Source organism: Uloborus diversus, unplaced genomic scaffold (genome assembly GCF_026930045.1).
Source record: "Uloborus diversus isolate 005 unplaced genomic scaffold, Udiv.v.3.1 scaffold_213, whole genome shotgun sequence".
NCBI lineage: Eukaryota > Metazoa > Arthropoda > Arachnida > Araneae > Uloboridae > Uloborus > Uloborus diversus.
Window position 1 is genome coordinate 103,031 of NW_026558366.1, and position 16,078 is coordinate 119,108.

Below are 16,078 nucleotides of genomic sequence, written 5' to 3' on the forward strand. Positions count from 1 at the left end.
CCCCCCAAGTCCCCCTTTTTGCTATCGGTGTCCATGATCTTGAACCTCCCTTGCCCGCCAAACTACGTTAGCAGTTAATATAAAGCTCCTTTAACATTGGAAAAGAATAATTGCTCTAAAACTACTGAAACTAAGGAAAATTGAAAACAAACTTGGGGGGGGGGGCCTTTAAAAAAAATTGGTACTTATAGGGGGAAACGGAGGTCATATTTGGATTCAGGGGGTCAGTTTACAAAAGAACCAGCCAATGAAATGTCAGAAGCATTTTGAAGGGGGTTTTTTTTTGCCGCAGAGTGCTATTAGTACATTTGTGCATGAAAAAGGAAGATAATTGACACTTGTGGGTTGTAATCTACAATGGAATACAGACAGTTTTATCTCTAAGTAAATTGAAACGTCCGCGGGTAAACAAGTGTATGGGCTTTATTCTCTATGTAAAAGATGTAAATTTTTTCTTCTGAATACACAATGGGCCTTACGCAACCTCACAAAACGATAAATGATTTCTAAAGAAGAAAATTGCAGTAGTCAATCACAACCATTTAATGTATGTATAAAACGAGGTTGCAAAGCTTCTGCTGAGGCAGTCAAAATCACTGGTCGAAACCAGTTAAAACCCCTTTAATAAGTTGAAAGAAAACTACTGACATACAATAGAAAATGCAGAGGAAAAACAATTAAATGCTAACCAAAGTACAATTAATTTACAATATTATCAATATTTAAATTGAGAAGATTCTTTCAAGTCCGGAGGAACTAACAAGTATTATAATCAAGGGACAAGCATTAAACTTTCATCTATTGCATTTTTTTTTAAACTCGTCCACAATGAACAGTCAATTCTCGATAACTCATGAGTCCCAAGGAACCAGCTAAAATATTTGAGCAATCAGTATTCCTAGTTATAAGAAGTTCCTTTTTTAGCTTATGAAAGAGCAATTTTTATTTCCTTTTTCCAGAATGGTGCATAATTGATAGACTATAATATTTATTGTTTTTATAAAATTAATTATTAGTGCTACAAAAAATATCTTTACAGAGAAAATTTTATTCAGATACTTTCGAACAAAAAGTTATTGACTGTTATCATTTTTTTTTAAAACACATTTTAAAATGTTACTAAGTTTATTAAAGCAATTCTACTAACTCACGTTTTCGGAATTTTCCAGGTACTGCAACAAAACAATTGTAAAATATGATACTTGCTGATTAGTTGGAGGTTGTAAAGATTCTTTATCAAAATCTGCACAAGCTGACTCACACATAGTTACATTTTCCTCAATGTTCAAGTAATCAGTTTTTTCGCCCAGTCTACATCAACAAAGGTTTCAAAATGTTCTCATTCATCTGTGATTTTAGCTACATTATCATTGCTGTTACAAAATCACAGCTCTTAAAGCAGTTTTAACTACTGCTTCTGTTGTAGGTTCAATTTCTTATGCTATTAGTACATCTGTGCATGAAAAAGGAAGATAATTGACACTTGTGGGTTGTAATCTACAATGGAATACAGACAGTTTTATCTCTAAGTAAATTGAAACGTCCACGGGTAAACAAGTGTATGGGCTTTATTCTCTGTGTAAAAGATGTAAATTTTTTCTTCAGTTTGCATTGCTCTTAAATGTCTTTCGTCCTAAAGACACGATTATTTGAGTCATCAAGAAATAAAGCCTACATTTTTCAATTTTTGTAAAAAATTAATGTCCTTCTAAGATTAGTCGGCAATAAAATTTTAGTTGTCAGCCACGATAAAAAAAAGCCCAATCGGCTACTTTTCACACAATCTATCAACACTGTGCATTAACGAGCAATATTGTAGATAGATTATCCCCCTCAAACAAGCTCATAAACAAAGCAATGTATTAAAAGAAAAAAGACTTATTTTTTCTCATTTTGGTTGCACGTTTATGCATAAGATGAAAACAAAAATTTCGTACGATGAAAAAAAACTTTGCCTTAAAAGGCACTCAAGATAAAGACAAAATTTGTTTTCAAAACGCTAAATTATTTAATGACCGACTGAAAATTCGAGGTATAGGAATATTCGAGTTATAAGACATTGAGCTATCCAGAGTCGACTTATAGTGAAATCAATATTAGTTCAGAGATTTCATTTAGTTTTACAATGTCTTCTTTGTTAACTAAATGATTTGGTGCATATCTAATGTTTGGAAATTTTTTTTAATATGACAACTGTGAGGGAACACTGAAAAAATTTCTTTTTGGTAAGAAATACATAATTTTGTTCCTCGTACAACAACAAGCAGTTCTTTACATTTATTTCATAATGCAATCAACACAGAAGCTCCATAAATCATTAGTCAGAAATAAATGTTTTTAATGAATCATTGCAAAATATTTGGAATTTAGGGAATAAAAAATTTTTATGGTTACTCTTTCACACAAAAGGAACATCATGTTAAAATTTCAAGTAAATCCATCTATTACTTCTTGAGTTTAGCGGTTACAAACATCTGGACATTGCATTTTTATGCATAAGACTAGCTGCATTGCCTGGCTTTGCACAGTCTAGCTTGAAAATAAAAGTTACATCAAGTGACGCCTGTTCAACGATCAGGTAGGTTTAAACAAGCAAAAAAAAATTTTATATTTATCTGAAAATTTTTCCAACAGATCGTGGGAAAATAACCAAAAAGGAACATTTTCAAATGCCCCCATAACAGGAAAATATTCAAACCAAAAGCAAGAATTTTATTTGTTCATAGTCGAGGAAAAAATGGCAACAGATTTTTCTTCTCAATAATTTCATTCATGCTAATCAAAACTGAGTTTGAGGCAGACAACAAATTTAAGATTTTATATTGATTTTCTCAGACTTAAAACTGATTATAACTTTTCTCCTGGTGATTTTACAGCCTTATTTTTTTTTTTTTTTTTGAAATCTGAAGGAAGTAAATCTATTTCAGAGGTATTTTTCGTGAGCTTTGGAATCAGGATAAAATCAGGACACTCAGATAATTATTTCGAGCAGAAAAAGCCATTTTCAGGTACTAAAATTAAAAATCCAACAGTTCGGTTCTTTTTTTGGCATTTGAAACCCCCCAACGTTCCTTCTCAGGTACTCAAGTATCTCCATGCCAAATTTGATCTAGATCTGAAGTAAACTGGATTTGTAGAAACGTCCACATATATTCTGTTTCATTTTTATAGATTGGTTGGCAATGAGATTTTTTCTAGATTTCATGAACCTAAAATAATTTAAGAACACACAAAATAAACATACCTTTTGTAATAACTGCTGATGAATCTGAGAAAACCAAGAGATCACTTCATTATTCATTTCATTTAAGTTGTTAATAAGCTGAGGGAATTTTTCTTTCATAAATAAATTTTGCTTTTCCAGCAGTGCATCCTGATTAAAGAGGGATATAAATCAATTAACAAAAGGGCAAATGAATGAAAACAAGTTTCTGGTACTCAAATGAGCAAAATAGTTTTGAGTTATTTTTAATAATTTTCTTTGAAATTAACCATAAACATATACTTGAAAGTATAAAATATATATATATTACTGATTTGAACAAACATATTTTTTGAAATTTATCATATCCAACATGCCAACTGCTTCAAGTGAAAAAAGGGGGAGATTTGTGTTCAAAACACAGAAGGAAAAAAAAGTTTTTTTTTTAAAATAAACCAGAAGTTATTATGAAACAAGCAGATCTTTTCTGCAGCTATGTGACTATAAAAATTAAAAATAGACTTAATGCAAATAAAATGATATACAGTAATACATACTTACTACTTTCTGATGCTCACTTGAAGCTCAAAAAACTGATTAGGGAGATGTGAATAAGATTTCTGAAGGCACATTAAAAATAACAAGGTTGTATTTTAAAGAGATTTTCAAAAAAATATTTTAATTATTTAGCAAGTAATAGGGGCATTCCATGGTATTTTTGACATTATGTAGAGTCCGTAACGTGATCTTTTTTCGCCATAACTTTTTCATTTACCGTTTGATTTGCAAATTATTTTAATATTAGATGATGTGTTGGTAGGAAAAGATCAAAATAAAATAATATGCTAATCAAACAGTAAATTAAAAAGTTACGGCAAAAAAGGTCACGTTACAGACTCTACATAAATGTCAAAAATACCGTGGAATGCCCCAATAGCAAGTTTTGAAGGGGAAAAAAAGGGGGGGGGGAACACTAAACTTTAAGAGAGTTAAATCTTACAATGACAAAACATTCTATATAAAATAATTTGATAGTTTTCAAAATCTATTAGCCAAAAGTGTTTTTGAAGCAAAACTTTCTCCAGGGGTCCCTCGCCAAACTGGAAATTAAAATTAAGCACTTTTAAGCACCCAATTTTTTTCTAACCAGAATGTTTCTTCGGGTTCTTGGTAAACCATGAGATTTTTGTACTTTATGATTTATTATCAGGATTTATACCTAGTTCCTGAAGATCTCAGTAAGAAATAAGACAAATATAAAAATTATAAAGTTTAATAAAATGAAATGAAAAAATCATGAATACACAGCATAAATGCAAAAAAGAACAAACATTTTAAGAAGCATTTTGCATTCATATTGTGTATAAAAATCATTAAAAAAATTTATCTGAGGTTTATGCTAGTATTTTGATAATCATTTAAAAAATCCACATAAAAATAATTATTAGTATTTAATTCATAAAAAAATTATCTAACTAATTCCTCTGAGTATTAACAACTTCAATTTTTCATAATCAGATGTATGCCACTTTAAATTGTTAAAAATATATATATATATAATAAAAACAGAGAACATTGAATAATAAAGGTTTGGAAGTTGGGACCAGGAAAAGAAGGATATGTGCATCAGCTAAAATCCCTGACAGAAACATCACATCAGAAAAGAAAGGCATTTATATGATTGCTTGAAAATGCTTGTTTAACGAATTTCATTGAAAAATGGAAAGCAAATTTCTTTGCAGAGTGTCTGTTATTGCAGAGAAACCCTCCAAAATGTGGAGTAGTTGGTAATCATGCTCATGCAAAAAAGCTGGTAAGTGTACAATTATTGAAATTTGAAATAATTGTCAATCAAACTGAAACATGAACGACTAGTTTTCCTGAGCAATTAAAACAAAACAGTAGCAGGGAAAGCTTTAAAAAAAATATTCAAAAAATATTTTTTTCGAAAAAGAACAGAAAATATCAATTCATAAGTCACAAAGAGCAATTTTCTTTAGTAATTCATTAAAATATTAAATTAAATCAAAAAAAATAAACAATGGGCTTTGAAATTTGAGAGAGAGAGAGAGAGATATATCATAGAAAAAAGAATTTTTGTTCAAAATATAGCACTTGAAAGAGGCCTTTGCAACAGATCACTGAAATAAAGCACTTTAAAGGACTCGTGGGAACTTTGTTTCTCTTTAAACATCTATGAAAAATCTAAGACATTATTACTATCTAGGTCTTAAGCAGTAAGTTAACGCACTCAGGCCGAGGACTGCTGATGGCTTTTGAAAAAAGTGAGAAAGGTGACAAATTTGAAAACAAAGGTGACTAAAAGGTGACAAAAAAGTGACTAAAAGGTGACAAAAAAAGTAACTAAAAGGTGACCAAAAGCAATTTGTTAAGAACTCAAAAAACAGAAAAGGATTATCCCTTTTTACTGACCGAAATAGCCTGTATGCTTTTTGTAAAGATTTCTACAGTTTCACTTTCAATAGATGTTTTAATTTTTTTTCCATTTTCTTAGTTTCTTCTTCACAATCCTTTCTTTTTTGCTCTTCTTTTTGCTTCTGTTTCAATTCCAAATCCTTTTTCCTTTTACATTCCTCCATGTATGTTGTGTAATTTGTGTGTGCTTGTTGTGCACATTTAATCATTTCTGGACCAATTGGTAAAGAAAGCAAATGAGGATATTCTTTTACAGCGTCTTTAACTATAAGTATGCTGTTTAAAAATCTTTCAGTCCTTGCTGTCTTATTTTCACCAAAAAGATGCTTTGAAATGGAAAATAGTCTTTCAATGTCAGCATCACCATGTGATAATGCAAGTGAAGCTTTTATCACCTTAGAAACATTGGGAAACTTTAGAACATTGGAAGTTGAGTCCTTTTTTGAAATGTGTTGCTGCCAGTAGATATCAATGGTTTTGTTTTTGGATGCTTCATCATCTTTTTCCAGCTGCAAAAGTTTCCATTCATCTTGCAACCTATCGAGTGGAACATTAAAAGGCATGATTTTGGTAATCTTTATCAAATCCTTACAGCTTCTAGATTTACTTCTCTCTTTTGGATCCAAAAATTTGAAACTTTCCAGTAACCCGTTTGATATGCAACTTTTTTCTATTACATACTTGCATGCAGTCACACAATGCTTTTTAACACCTCTTAAAATCATAAACTTTTCATTTTCTTTCAGTTTTGACAGTTCATCTGTCACCTATCCACTAACAACGAGATCTTTAAGAGGTAGTCTGTTACCAACTGCAAACAGTTTATCCGTGTTTACGTTTGAAAAATCAACTTTCTTTATGACAGAGGCTTTTATAACTCGAGCCATAAAAGTTTGAACAATGGTCTCTATTTCTTGGTACAATTTGTGTATCATAGGTGCTTGGCATTGAAAGCATTTCGTGAACTGCATAAACAAATCAGCAGATGAAAAGATAAAATGCAGCTCAGCTTTTATAGAAGGTCTTTTTAAAACATTTGCAACAGCTTTATATGATCTGTGTTGCATAGCTGAATTCTTTTTCAAAGGCACATGTTTAAAAAAATAATACTGAAGAGCATCTCACTGTTCCAGTAATCTGTTTGCTGCAGGTCCAAGAGTAAGCCAATGGGTAATTGTGTGTTTCAGGAACTTGTGAAGAGGTGTATTTAGTTGAGCTTGCACTTCTTCGAAGTCCTCCTAACGGAAAGGCCAACCATCAAAATAGCTATAAGTACTAAGAAGAAGTTCAGATGCTTCTTCACCTAAATACTGCAATGCTTTGACATACGTATTATGCATTGTATGAATACTGCAAGTACTAATATTTATTAGGCTTTTTTCTCATGTCTCAAGGATAATAGTGACAAACAACCTAAAAACCTTTTTATTAACATAAGGACCATCCAAAGGAAAGCATGAGACATTTATTCATGGATAATTACTCTCGGTAAGTGCTTCACATAGCTTCTCAATTGAAATTTCACCAACTGCCTTGCCCAAGAAGAAAGTTTTGAGATGCCTTGTTGTGATGCAACATTGGCTTTCAGACCAATATTTTGTTGTTCGTTGCAGTTCTTTTTTGTCTTTGACATTGGTAGTTTCATCAAAGCTCAAAGTATAATAGGATAAACATGCTTCTTTTAACAAACATTCCCAAAAATAAGGAGCAAGTCCATCTGTAGAAGGGATAGAAAGACTGGTTCTGCTCATAGGGTGCAATTGCAAGCGATAAAAAAATTCCCTGATAGCATAGCTATTTTTCTTAAACAACAAGGTGGGGGGGGGCATATTTAAGGCTATTTTTTAAATTAATTTCACTGTTAAAGCTACCATTCAGATACTTTTCAAAGATTTAATTATTTAAAAAAAAAATTCCTAAGACACATTTCAAAAAAGGTGAGAAAGGTGACAAAAGTTGCAAAAAGTGACTAAAAGTAACCAAATTTTCAAAAGGTGACTAAAGGTGAGAAAGGTGACTGACTCCTCGGCCTGCGCACTTAAGTCAGGGCTAAGACAGAACTTCATGAAATATATCAACAGCCCAGTTATGACTAACAGAGAGTGCAGTTTTGTCCTTGTGGGAATAATTATTTGGATTAAAACCTGAATAGAAGTAATTTACTACTGTAAAAATTTTTTTTTGGCTAAATACAATAAAGTGATAAAAAGGTTTTAGAGGTTGGTGTCAACAACATTTGCCAAGTGCCACGAAACTAGGGATGCACCGGATAGTGATTCTGCCGGATACCTGATACCGGATATCCGATGCACCCTTACCTGCCGGATTCGGATATCCGGCATTTCGATTGCATTGCATGTTTGCATATTTTTCTACAACGCCGTTTCAAAACAATAAATCAAACTCGTTCCACATATCATTTCTTTAAAAACATGTTAAGTACATTCAAATATACTTTTTTAGAGCCTCTATATTTTAATTTAGAAATTGTGCTATATATAAAATGAAACATCAAAACATTGTTTTATTTCGACAGATTTTTTCGAAAGAGACTTTCGGCAAAAATTAATTCTTTATGTTATGTACACATGGTTTAAACTTTTAATTATTCATAGTTGAAATCTTAAAGGTCGTATAATGAGTCGTATTTGTTATTAGATTTGCATGAAGTGTAGCAATTTTTTTAAACTTCATCATAAAGTAATACATTTTCTTGTTTCCAATTTAGAAATAACAAGAAATAAAACTTTGCTTTGAAATCATTTTTATTACAGATAATACACGTGTAAAATTTTTCTAACATACAAGTTAAAAAAGAAAATATTAAAACAGGACCAGTTTGATTGAAAAAATAAACAAATAAACTTAAATAATCAACTTAAAATTTTACTTTAATTCCAGAAATAAAGGTACATTTTCTCTAAAGATACAAATTAGCATCTTAAATACAAGGGTGTCCCCCCCCTAAGAGCAGGGGCCCACCCCCTAAAAACCATAAATACCCCCCAAATAGAAAGCCCCCCCCCCAAAAAAAAGAGAAAATACCCCTAAAACACTCCCTTCCTAGGTGGGCAACCCAGTTAACAAATTAATAAACTTATGCTAAAATAATCAACTGAAAATTTTACTTTAATTCCAGAAAACAGATTCACTCTCTCTAAAGATGCAAACTCTCTCTAAAGATGCAAATTAGCATCTTAAATACAAGGGTGCCCCCCTAAGAGCAAGGACCCACCCCCTAAAAACCATAAATACCCCCCAAATAGAAAGCCCCCCCAAAAGAGAGAAAAATATCCCTCCCCTAGGTGGGCACCCCAGTTAACAAATTAATAAACTTATGCTAAAATAATCAACTGAAAATTTTACTTTAATTTCAGAAAACGAAGATTCACTCTCTTAAAAGATGCAAATTAACATCTTAAATACAGTATTAAGAGTCATTCTCAACGCGTTCACTTTTTAAAAACAAATTAATAAACTTACGCTTAAATAATCAACTTTAAATTTCCCTTTAATTCCAGAAAATAATGATTCACATTATTAAAAAATGCAAATTAATACCTTAAATATATAATTAAAAGTCGCTCTCAACATGTTAACAATTTTTTTAAAACATAACTCTAATTAAAACTATGATGTCATCAATTTTAGTTTAGATCTAAACCAAAACTTAATTGGTCTGTGTTTTGCTAAGTCTAAATGCAAAGCAAAAGTAATAGAAAAAATGACAGGACTAGAAATTAAAACTGAAAAAACTCTCTCCGCTTTTCTTTTATTTATATTTTTAGTTCATACAGAGATTATTTGAAGCCTGAGAATTCGAATTTCACTTGCCCGATCTGCCATTCTCCCTTCTCCTTCCTCTAAAATGTGTCATGCTTTCAATAAAATGAATTGTATATTTTTTCCGAGATTTTTTTTTTTGATAGTTTTTTTTCCAGGTAGATTTCAACTCATTTTTACGGAAGTGGAATAATTTGAAAAAGGGGGAGAAAACTTTTACGGATAACTAAAAATGGAAAAAATACAAATGCAACACAAAATTTTGGACATAAATGAATGCAATGAACGGATTTTAGCATGTGTAGAAATATACAAGCAAATATAATTTCGAAAATAGTTCGTTTGTACAACTGCGCGCGCTGGGTGCAAGCATCGACTACATCATTGGTCACTACATATTGGTTTCTTGATGGTTCTTCATCCTTTTAGTATCACTGAAAACAAGTTTCCACACCGTACTACTCTAAACATTGCTTTGTTTCAGTGCAACTATTCCGCATTTTTCATTAGTTTCTTTCATTCTTCGTTTTAATGTTCATGAGATATAATGGCACCAAAGCGTGCATTATTAAATTATTAATACACTGTAACTATGTTATTGTTTTATTTACATGTCTCTCTCCCATTGACCATTAATTTTGTACATCGTAACAGAGTTTTATGTTGAATAATACAGCTTTTTTTATGCAAGAAACGGTAATATATAGTTAAGAAATGGTTCAAAATAGTGTGAGAGGTGTTTACAAATGCCTAAATTTTTTTAGTGTGTTTCTAAAAATCCGAATTCATACATTTTTCCCCCAAAGCAGAATACTACTAAATTGGCGACATACGTCGCAGAACCGATGCCTGAGCTGCAGAACGATTTTGTTCAAATGTGAGAGGAAAACTGACAAATTTTCTGCAGAAATTCTGCAAAATTTCCAGAATCCGCGGAATCAGAAATCGCGGTGCAGAAAATCTGCAGAAACCGCGGTGCAAAAAATCTGCAGAAACTGCGCTGCAGAATATCTGTAGAAACTGCAGATTTTCTACAAATACCTTCCAACTCAAGATAGAATTTTGCAGAAATTCTGCAGATTTCTGAAAATTAAAAGAAAATCTAAAAATCTCACAATTTACGATATTTTGGCGGAAAGTTCGCGATGTCGAATTCGATAAGTCCTTTGTAGGACTTTCCCAATCGATCTTCATCCACTGCAATTTCCGCCATACACGTATGTTTTGGAAACATGCCAACATTGAAACACGTCCATCGCCGGAAATTGCGTGTCTTGTTTGAGATTTTAATCCCTTTGCATCCAAGAAAATATTTCAATTATTTAGAAAATTTTGAAGTGTTTTATTATATGCAACCCAAACTCAACTCATTTTATTTAATATTTCAGTAATTTCTTTATTTAGTAACATTATTTTAATTGCTCCTTCATGCCATGTAAAATTGACCAAAAAAATGTGCTTTGACACCTAGGTTTGGATTTTTATAAAATTATTTATCTTTGTTTTTTCTGTGCATTTTAACAAGCATATAAACTATTTTTGGAGAATCTCAATCGGTTTAGGTTTGACACCTTGTTAAAGTTTTTTATTTTTTAGTTTTCATGATCAACTAATTTTCCAAATTCAGTGCTCTCTAATTAGTCATTCGGTTGAAAGCTGTGATGTTTCCGAAAATATTTCATTTCCACAGAAATAAATAGCAACACACAGTTCAGTTAAAAAAAAAAAAAAAAAATCCTATTTGAAACGATTTTGATTTTTGGCATCCAATTTGTGGAAAATGTCACATTTTTCGCGAACAATGCTTGAAGTACTTGCAGAACGATTTTGGTCAAATGATTTAACGTTGCAGAACATCGTAAAGTATTCTGCTTTGGGGCATTTTTCTACTACGCTAAATTTCAACTTACGCGAGAGGAGTAGTGAAATGCATTCCTCCCGCAAGTCGGAACTTGACTGTATTTTAATTTTCAACACGGTCGCTTCTCCAACTTCAAGCGCTTGGATATGAACCATTTCAAGGTCGACTTTTCACTACAGCGTGTTAAAGCAGAGAGAGTGAGAGGGAGGGAGAAATTGTTGGCAACATACCGTCAGCAGATTCACGAAGGAGAGGGGGGGACGACGCCGGGGAATGCCAGAAGCTAGGTTTGAAGAGGATTGGTCGTTTTTGAAGCAGCAATTAAAAGAGAAAGCATCATCGAAAAGTTTATGAAACAGAGAAAGCTTTAACTGGAATTTTTGCAAAAGTAAATTCAAAATTAAACCCTCATTTCGTACCGGATAGCCCCACATCAACCCCGGATATCTCTCACATTTTTACCGGATAACTTCCCAGATATCCTGCAAAAAACTCGGATATCCGGATCCGGAGTGGCTTGCCGGATCAGATACCTCATAGTTCCGGATAGTTAAAAAATCAGCCGGATAGGCCGGATACCGGATAGTTACTGGATATCCGGTGCATCCCTACATGAAACCTTCATTGACTGCGAGAGATGGATTAATAGATGCCTCGGAGATAATAACTTGATACCAAAAAGGAATTTTAGTATTGTTCCAGCTCCAAGAATGAGCATACAGCAAAGTTAGAACATCTGATTGTTATCAACAAGAAAACAATACAACTTAGCATCGTATAAGTCATGTATATGAAATTTTAATCTACTTTAATTTACCGATTTTGTGTTATTTGAGGTATTTAAATACACACACACACACACATACAAATGTCATGCCAAAACTTATCAAAATGGATTGGAAATGGATTTTTGTTTCTTGGGCCTATAAGTTTCCCTACCAAAATACATTTAGACATTAAAAAAAACAATCAAAATTTGTTTAGGGGTAATGAATTTAGAGATTTATGCTTCAATATGAGGAATACATGTTTTGTAAAAGGTGCACATCCTTATGCGCTTCAAACAGTGAAAAATTTCAATCACTAAGAATTATTTTCCGGATGATCCGAGTTAGTATGAGCCCCAATTACCTTGGATTTTTGAGAATCTACTGCATTTTTAATTTAAGAAAGAGCATTCTCATATGGAATTTGGAGCATTATGAAAATTCTTAAAATATAATGAACAGCAAACTTATACAAAATTTGTCTTTCATTTTAAACTGTATAGCAATACTGTAGTTTTATAGTCTACTGGATTAAATATTCCAAAATTTAATTAATGTTCAAAATCAGAACCAGATCTAAATTTATTTTTGTTGGGTGATCTTCAAAAAAAAAAAAATCACTACTTTTTTTGCAAATTTGCTTATGTAATACAAAAATTTAAATTTGTATAAAAATGATGTAAAAAGTATTGATCTGCCTTTTAGAGATAATTGTCACACACTTTAGAAGTCATAACTTCAGTTCTTGTAAGAAAACAAAAAGATTGCCGAGTTCAGTGCACAAGCACTTTAAAAGAAAAAGAAAGAAAAAACATTTCCCGAAAGTATCTTATTCTTCCTTCCAGAGTAGCATTCTACTCACTACAACAGCAACAAACAGTTGCATGCAAAAAAAGTTGTTGGCTGTTTGAAAAGTTTGCAAGTATGTAAAAGAAATGCATTTTACCTGACCTTAATTTGAAAAAAAAAAAAAAAAACATTTCAATTAATTCATAATTTTTTGAAGAAATCAAGAAAATATGTTTATGCAGAACGAAAAAAAAAAAAAAAAAAGATCAAGAACTTAGGACTAAGTTTTGATTGATTAAAAAAAATGACTGTTAGAAACCAGGAGAAAAAAAAGACTGAGATCAAGGAATCACACTAAGAGTCCTACTTTTTGAAATTAAAATTGAAGTTCAAGTTAATTAAGCAAACAGATTAGAAATATTTGATACTGAGAACTGTGGCTTACTTTTTGGTCAATGATTTCTTGGAATAATGTGTTTTCCATCTGAATTTGTACATCCCTTTGAGATTCCAACTGAGATGCAATATGAGCTGTATCAGAAGCATAATGACTACATACATCCTTTAAAACAGAACTTGTTTCCCTCTGATAGCATTTCAGTCCACTTTCAAGAATATCTAAGAAATAAAATAAACATTTTAGTAAAGTCAGAACAAACAACGTAAGTAGAAGCACAAATTTGTAAATTACAGCAGACACGTGTTTCGGCGTTACAGGGAACGCCTTTTTCAATGCAAAAAATAATGAGCTTATGGATGAAAAGACATCCGACAAAAGCCAAGAGCAGATAAGCATGCAGCTTAAAAGATAAAAACAGCGGATTAGCCAAACACCAATGACAAAGTTATAAACCGATCAGGAACCAATAGGAATGCAAGCAAAGGCCAGGAGCTTTCTCTTAGGTACGAACCCAGAAAGAAAGAATTCAATTGGACAAGGATTAAGCCGAAGCTTAAACAAAAAGAAAAGAAATTGTCAGTAACCGTGAACCGCAAGAAAGGAAAAGCAGAATGGAAAACCATGAAATAAAATAAACAGAAACAAAAAATATTCGAAAAAAGGAAAAATAAAGATAAATAGAAGAAAATTGGGGGGGGGGGGTGTCAATCAAGACAAAAAGGTAAAAATAAACAAAGGAAGATAGATAAAAATGAGTGGGAAAAAAAGGGGAGTATTAAAGATATGGGAGCCAAATGTTAGAAAAATATGGAACTGAACTAAGATCGTTAACTAAGTTAGAACTGTTCCTCAAAATATGAAAGGATTCCCAAAAGTCAAGATCTGATGAATTGGGGCATTTTTGGATAATCTGATAAGAGTTAAAATCAAAAGAGTGATTCGAATCCCAACAATGTTGAGCAATACTAGACTTATTTAATTGTTTTTTCACATAATTTTGATGCTCTTTCAAGCGAATTTTTAAAGCACGCCGAGTCTGTCCAATATAGGCAAGTTTACAACTACAATTAATTCTATAAATTCCACAACAATTAAGAGGGTGAATAGGATCTTTAAGAGAAGAGAATGAAAGTTTATTAATAGGAGAGAACACCACCTGGAATTGGAAACGTTTTAGAATCTTAGCAACCTGATAGCTTACAGATGGAAAGAATGGCAAAACAACCAAATTCTTTCTGATGAAGGTTCGGTTAAGAACATTAGTTTGGGATTTATTTGAAAGTTTTTTATAAATGGAATCAATCAAAGTTGGCGGATAGTCTCTATCAATTGCCACAGCTTTAAGATAATTAAGTTCCACTTTAAGAAGTTCCGACGAAGAACAAATATTAATTGCGCGATAAACAAAAGAATTGAAAGCAGAATATTTTTGATTTGGAGGATGAGACGATAGTCTATGAGGAGGTAAAGAGACAGCAAAAGGTTTGCGATAAACAGTAGTTTCAAAACCAATTGAAATTTGAATGTTCTTAACCGAACCTTCATCAGAAAGAATTTAGTTGTTTTGCCATTCTTTCCATCTGTAAGCTATCAGGTTGCTAAGATTCTAAAACGTTTCCAATTCCAGGTTGTGTTCTCTCCTATTAATAAACTTTCATTCTCTTCTCTTAAAGATCCTATTCACCCTCTTAATTGTTGTGGAATTTATAGAATTAATTGTAGTTGTAAACTTGCCTATATTGGACAGACTCGGCGTGCTTTAAAAATTCGCTTGAAAGAGCATCAAAATTATGTGAAAAAACAACAATTAAATAAGTCTAGTATTGCTCAACATTGTTGGGATTCGAATCACTCTTTTGATTTTAACTCTTATCAGATTGTCCAAAAATGCCCCAATTCATCAGATCTTGACTTTTGGGAATCCTTTCATATTTTGAGGAACAGTTCTAACTTAGTTAACGATCTTAGTTCAGTTCCATATTTTTCTAACATTTGGCTCCCATATCTTTAATATTCCCCTTTTTTTCCCACTCATTTTTATCTATCTTCCTTTGTTTATTTTTACCTTTTTGTCTTGATTGACACCCCCCCCCCCCAATTTTCTTCTATTTATCTTTATTTTTCCTTTTTTCGAATATTTTTTGTTTCTGTTTATTTTATTTCATGGTTTTCCATTCTGCTTTTCCTTTCTTGCGGTTCACGGTTACTGACAATTTCTTTTCTTTTTGTTTAAGCTTCGGCTTAATCCTTGTCCAATTGAATTCTTTCTTTCTGGGTTCGTACCTAAGAGAAAGCTCCTGGCCTTTGCTTGCATTCCTATTGGTTCCTGATCGGTTTATAACTTTGTCATTGGTGTTTGGCTAATCCGCTGTTTTTATCTTTTAAGCTGCATGCTTATCTGCTCTTGGCTTTTGTCGGATGTCTTTTCATCCATAAGCTCATTATTTTTTGCATTGAAAAAGGCATTCCCTGTAACGCCGAAACACGTGTCTGCTGTAATTTACAAATTTGTGCTTCTACTTACGTTGTTTGTTCTGACTTTACTATTCAGCACAAAGGTATTTATTTATCTTAAAACATTTTAGTGTTATATTTTGCATTATTTTCTTGACTGGCTATGTAAACATTAAAAAATGAAATTCTTAAAATTTTCAGAAACAACTACATTTGTGTTACAATGAAATTTTAAGTTGGCTAATATACAAAAGACAAATAAAAACTATGATCGCTTTTTATATAACTTTCCCTAGATGCAAGGTCAAAAAAGTAAAAGGGTGTTGATGTCCCTTTAATTATTTTAAACATATCTCAGACACAGGAATGATATAGTACAGTAAAAT

At 32.0% G+C, this 16,078-nt stretch overlaps 1 protein-coding gene across 1 annotated transcript in view; it reads right to left on the reverse strand.

Annotated features, from left to right (window-relative positions):
• LOC129233152 (kinesin-like protein KIF11) overlaps positions 1-16,078 on the reverse strand; it is a 116,605-nt gene that overhangs the window by 36,171 nt on the left and 64,356 nt on the right. The window contains exons 15-16 of the mRNA XM_054867221.1: positions 13,284-13,456; positions 3,245-3,373 (exon numbers count right to left, since the gene is read on the reverse strand). Of these exons, the coding sequence (XP_054723196.1) occupies positions 3,245-3,373; positions 13,284-13,456 (302 nt within the window). The remainder of the gene's footprint in view (positions 1-3,244; positions 3,374-13,283; positions 13,457-16,078) is intronic.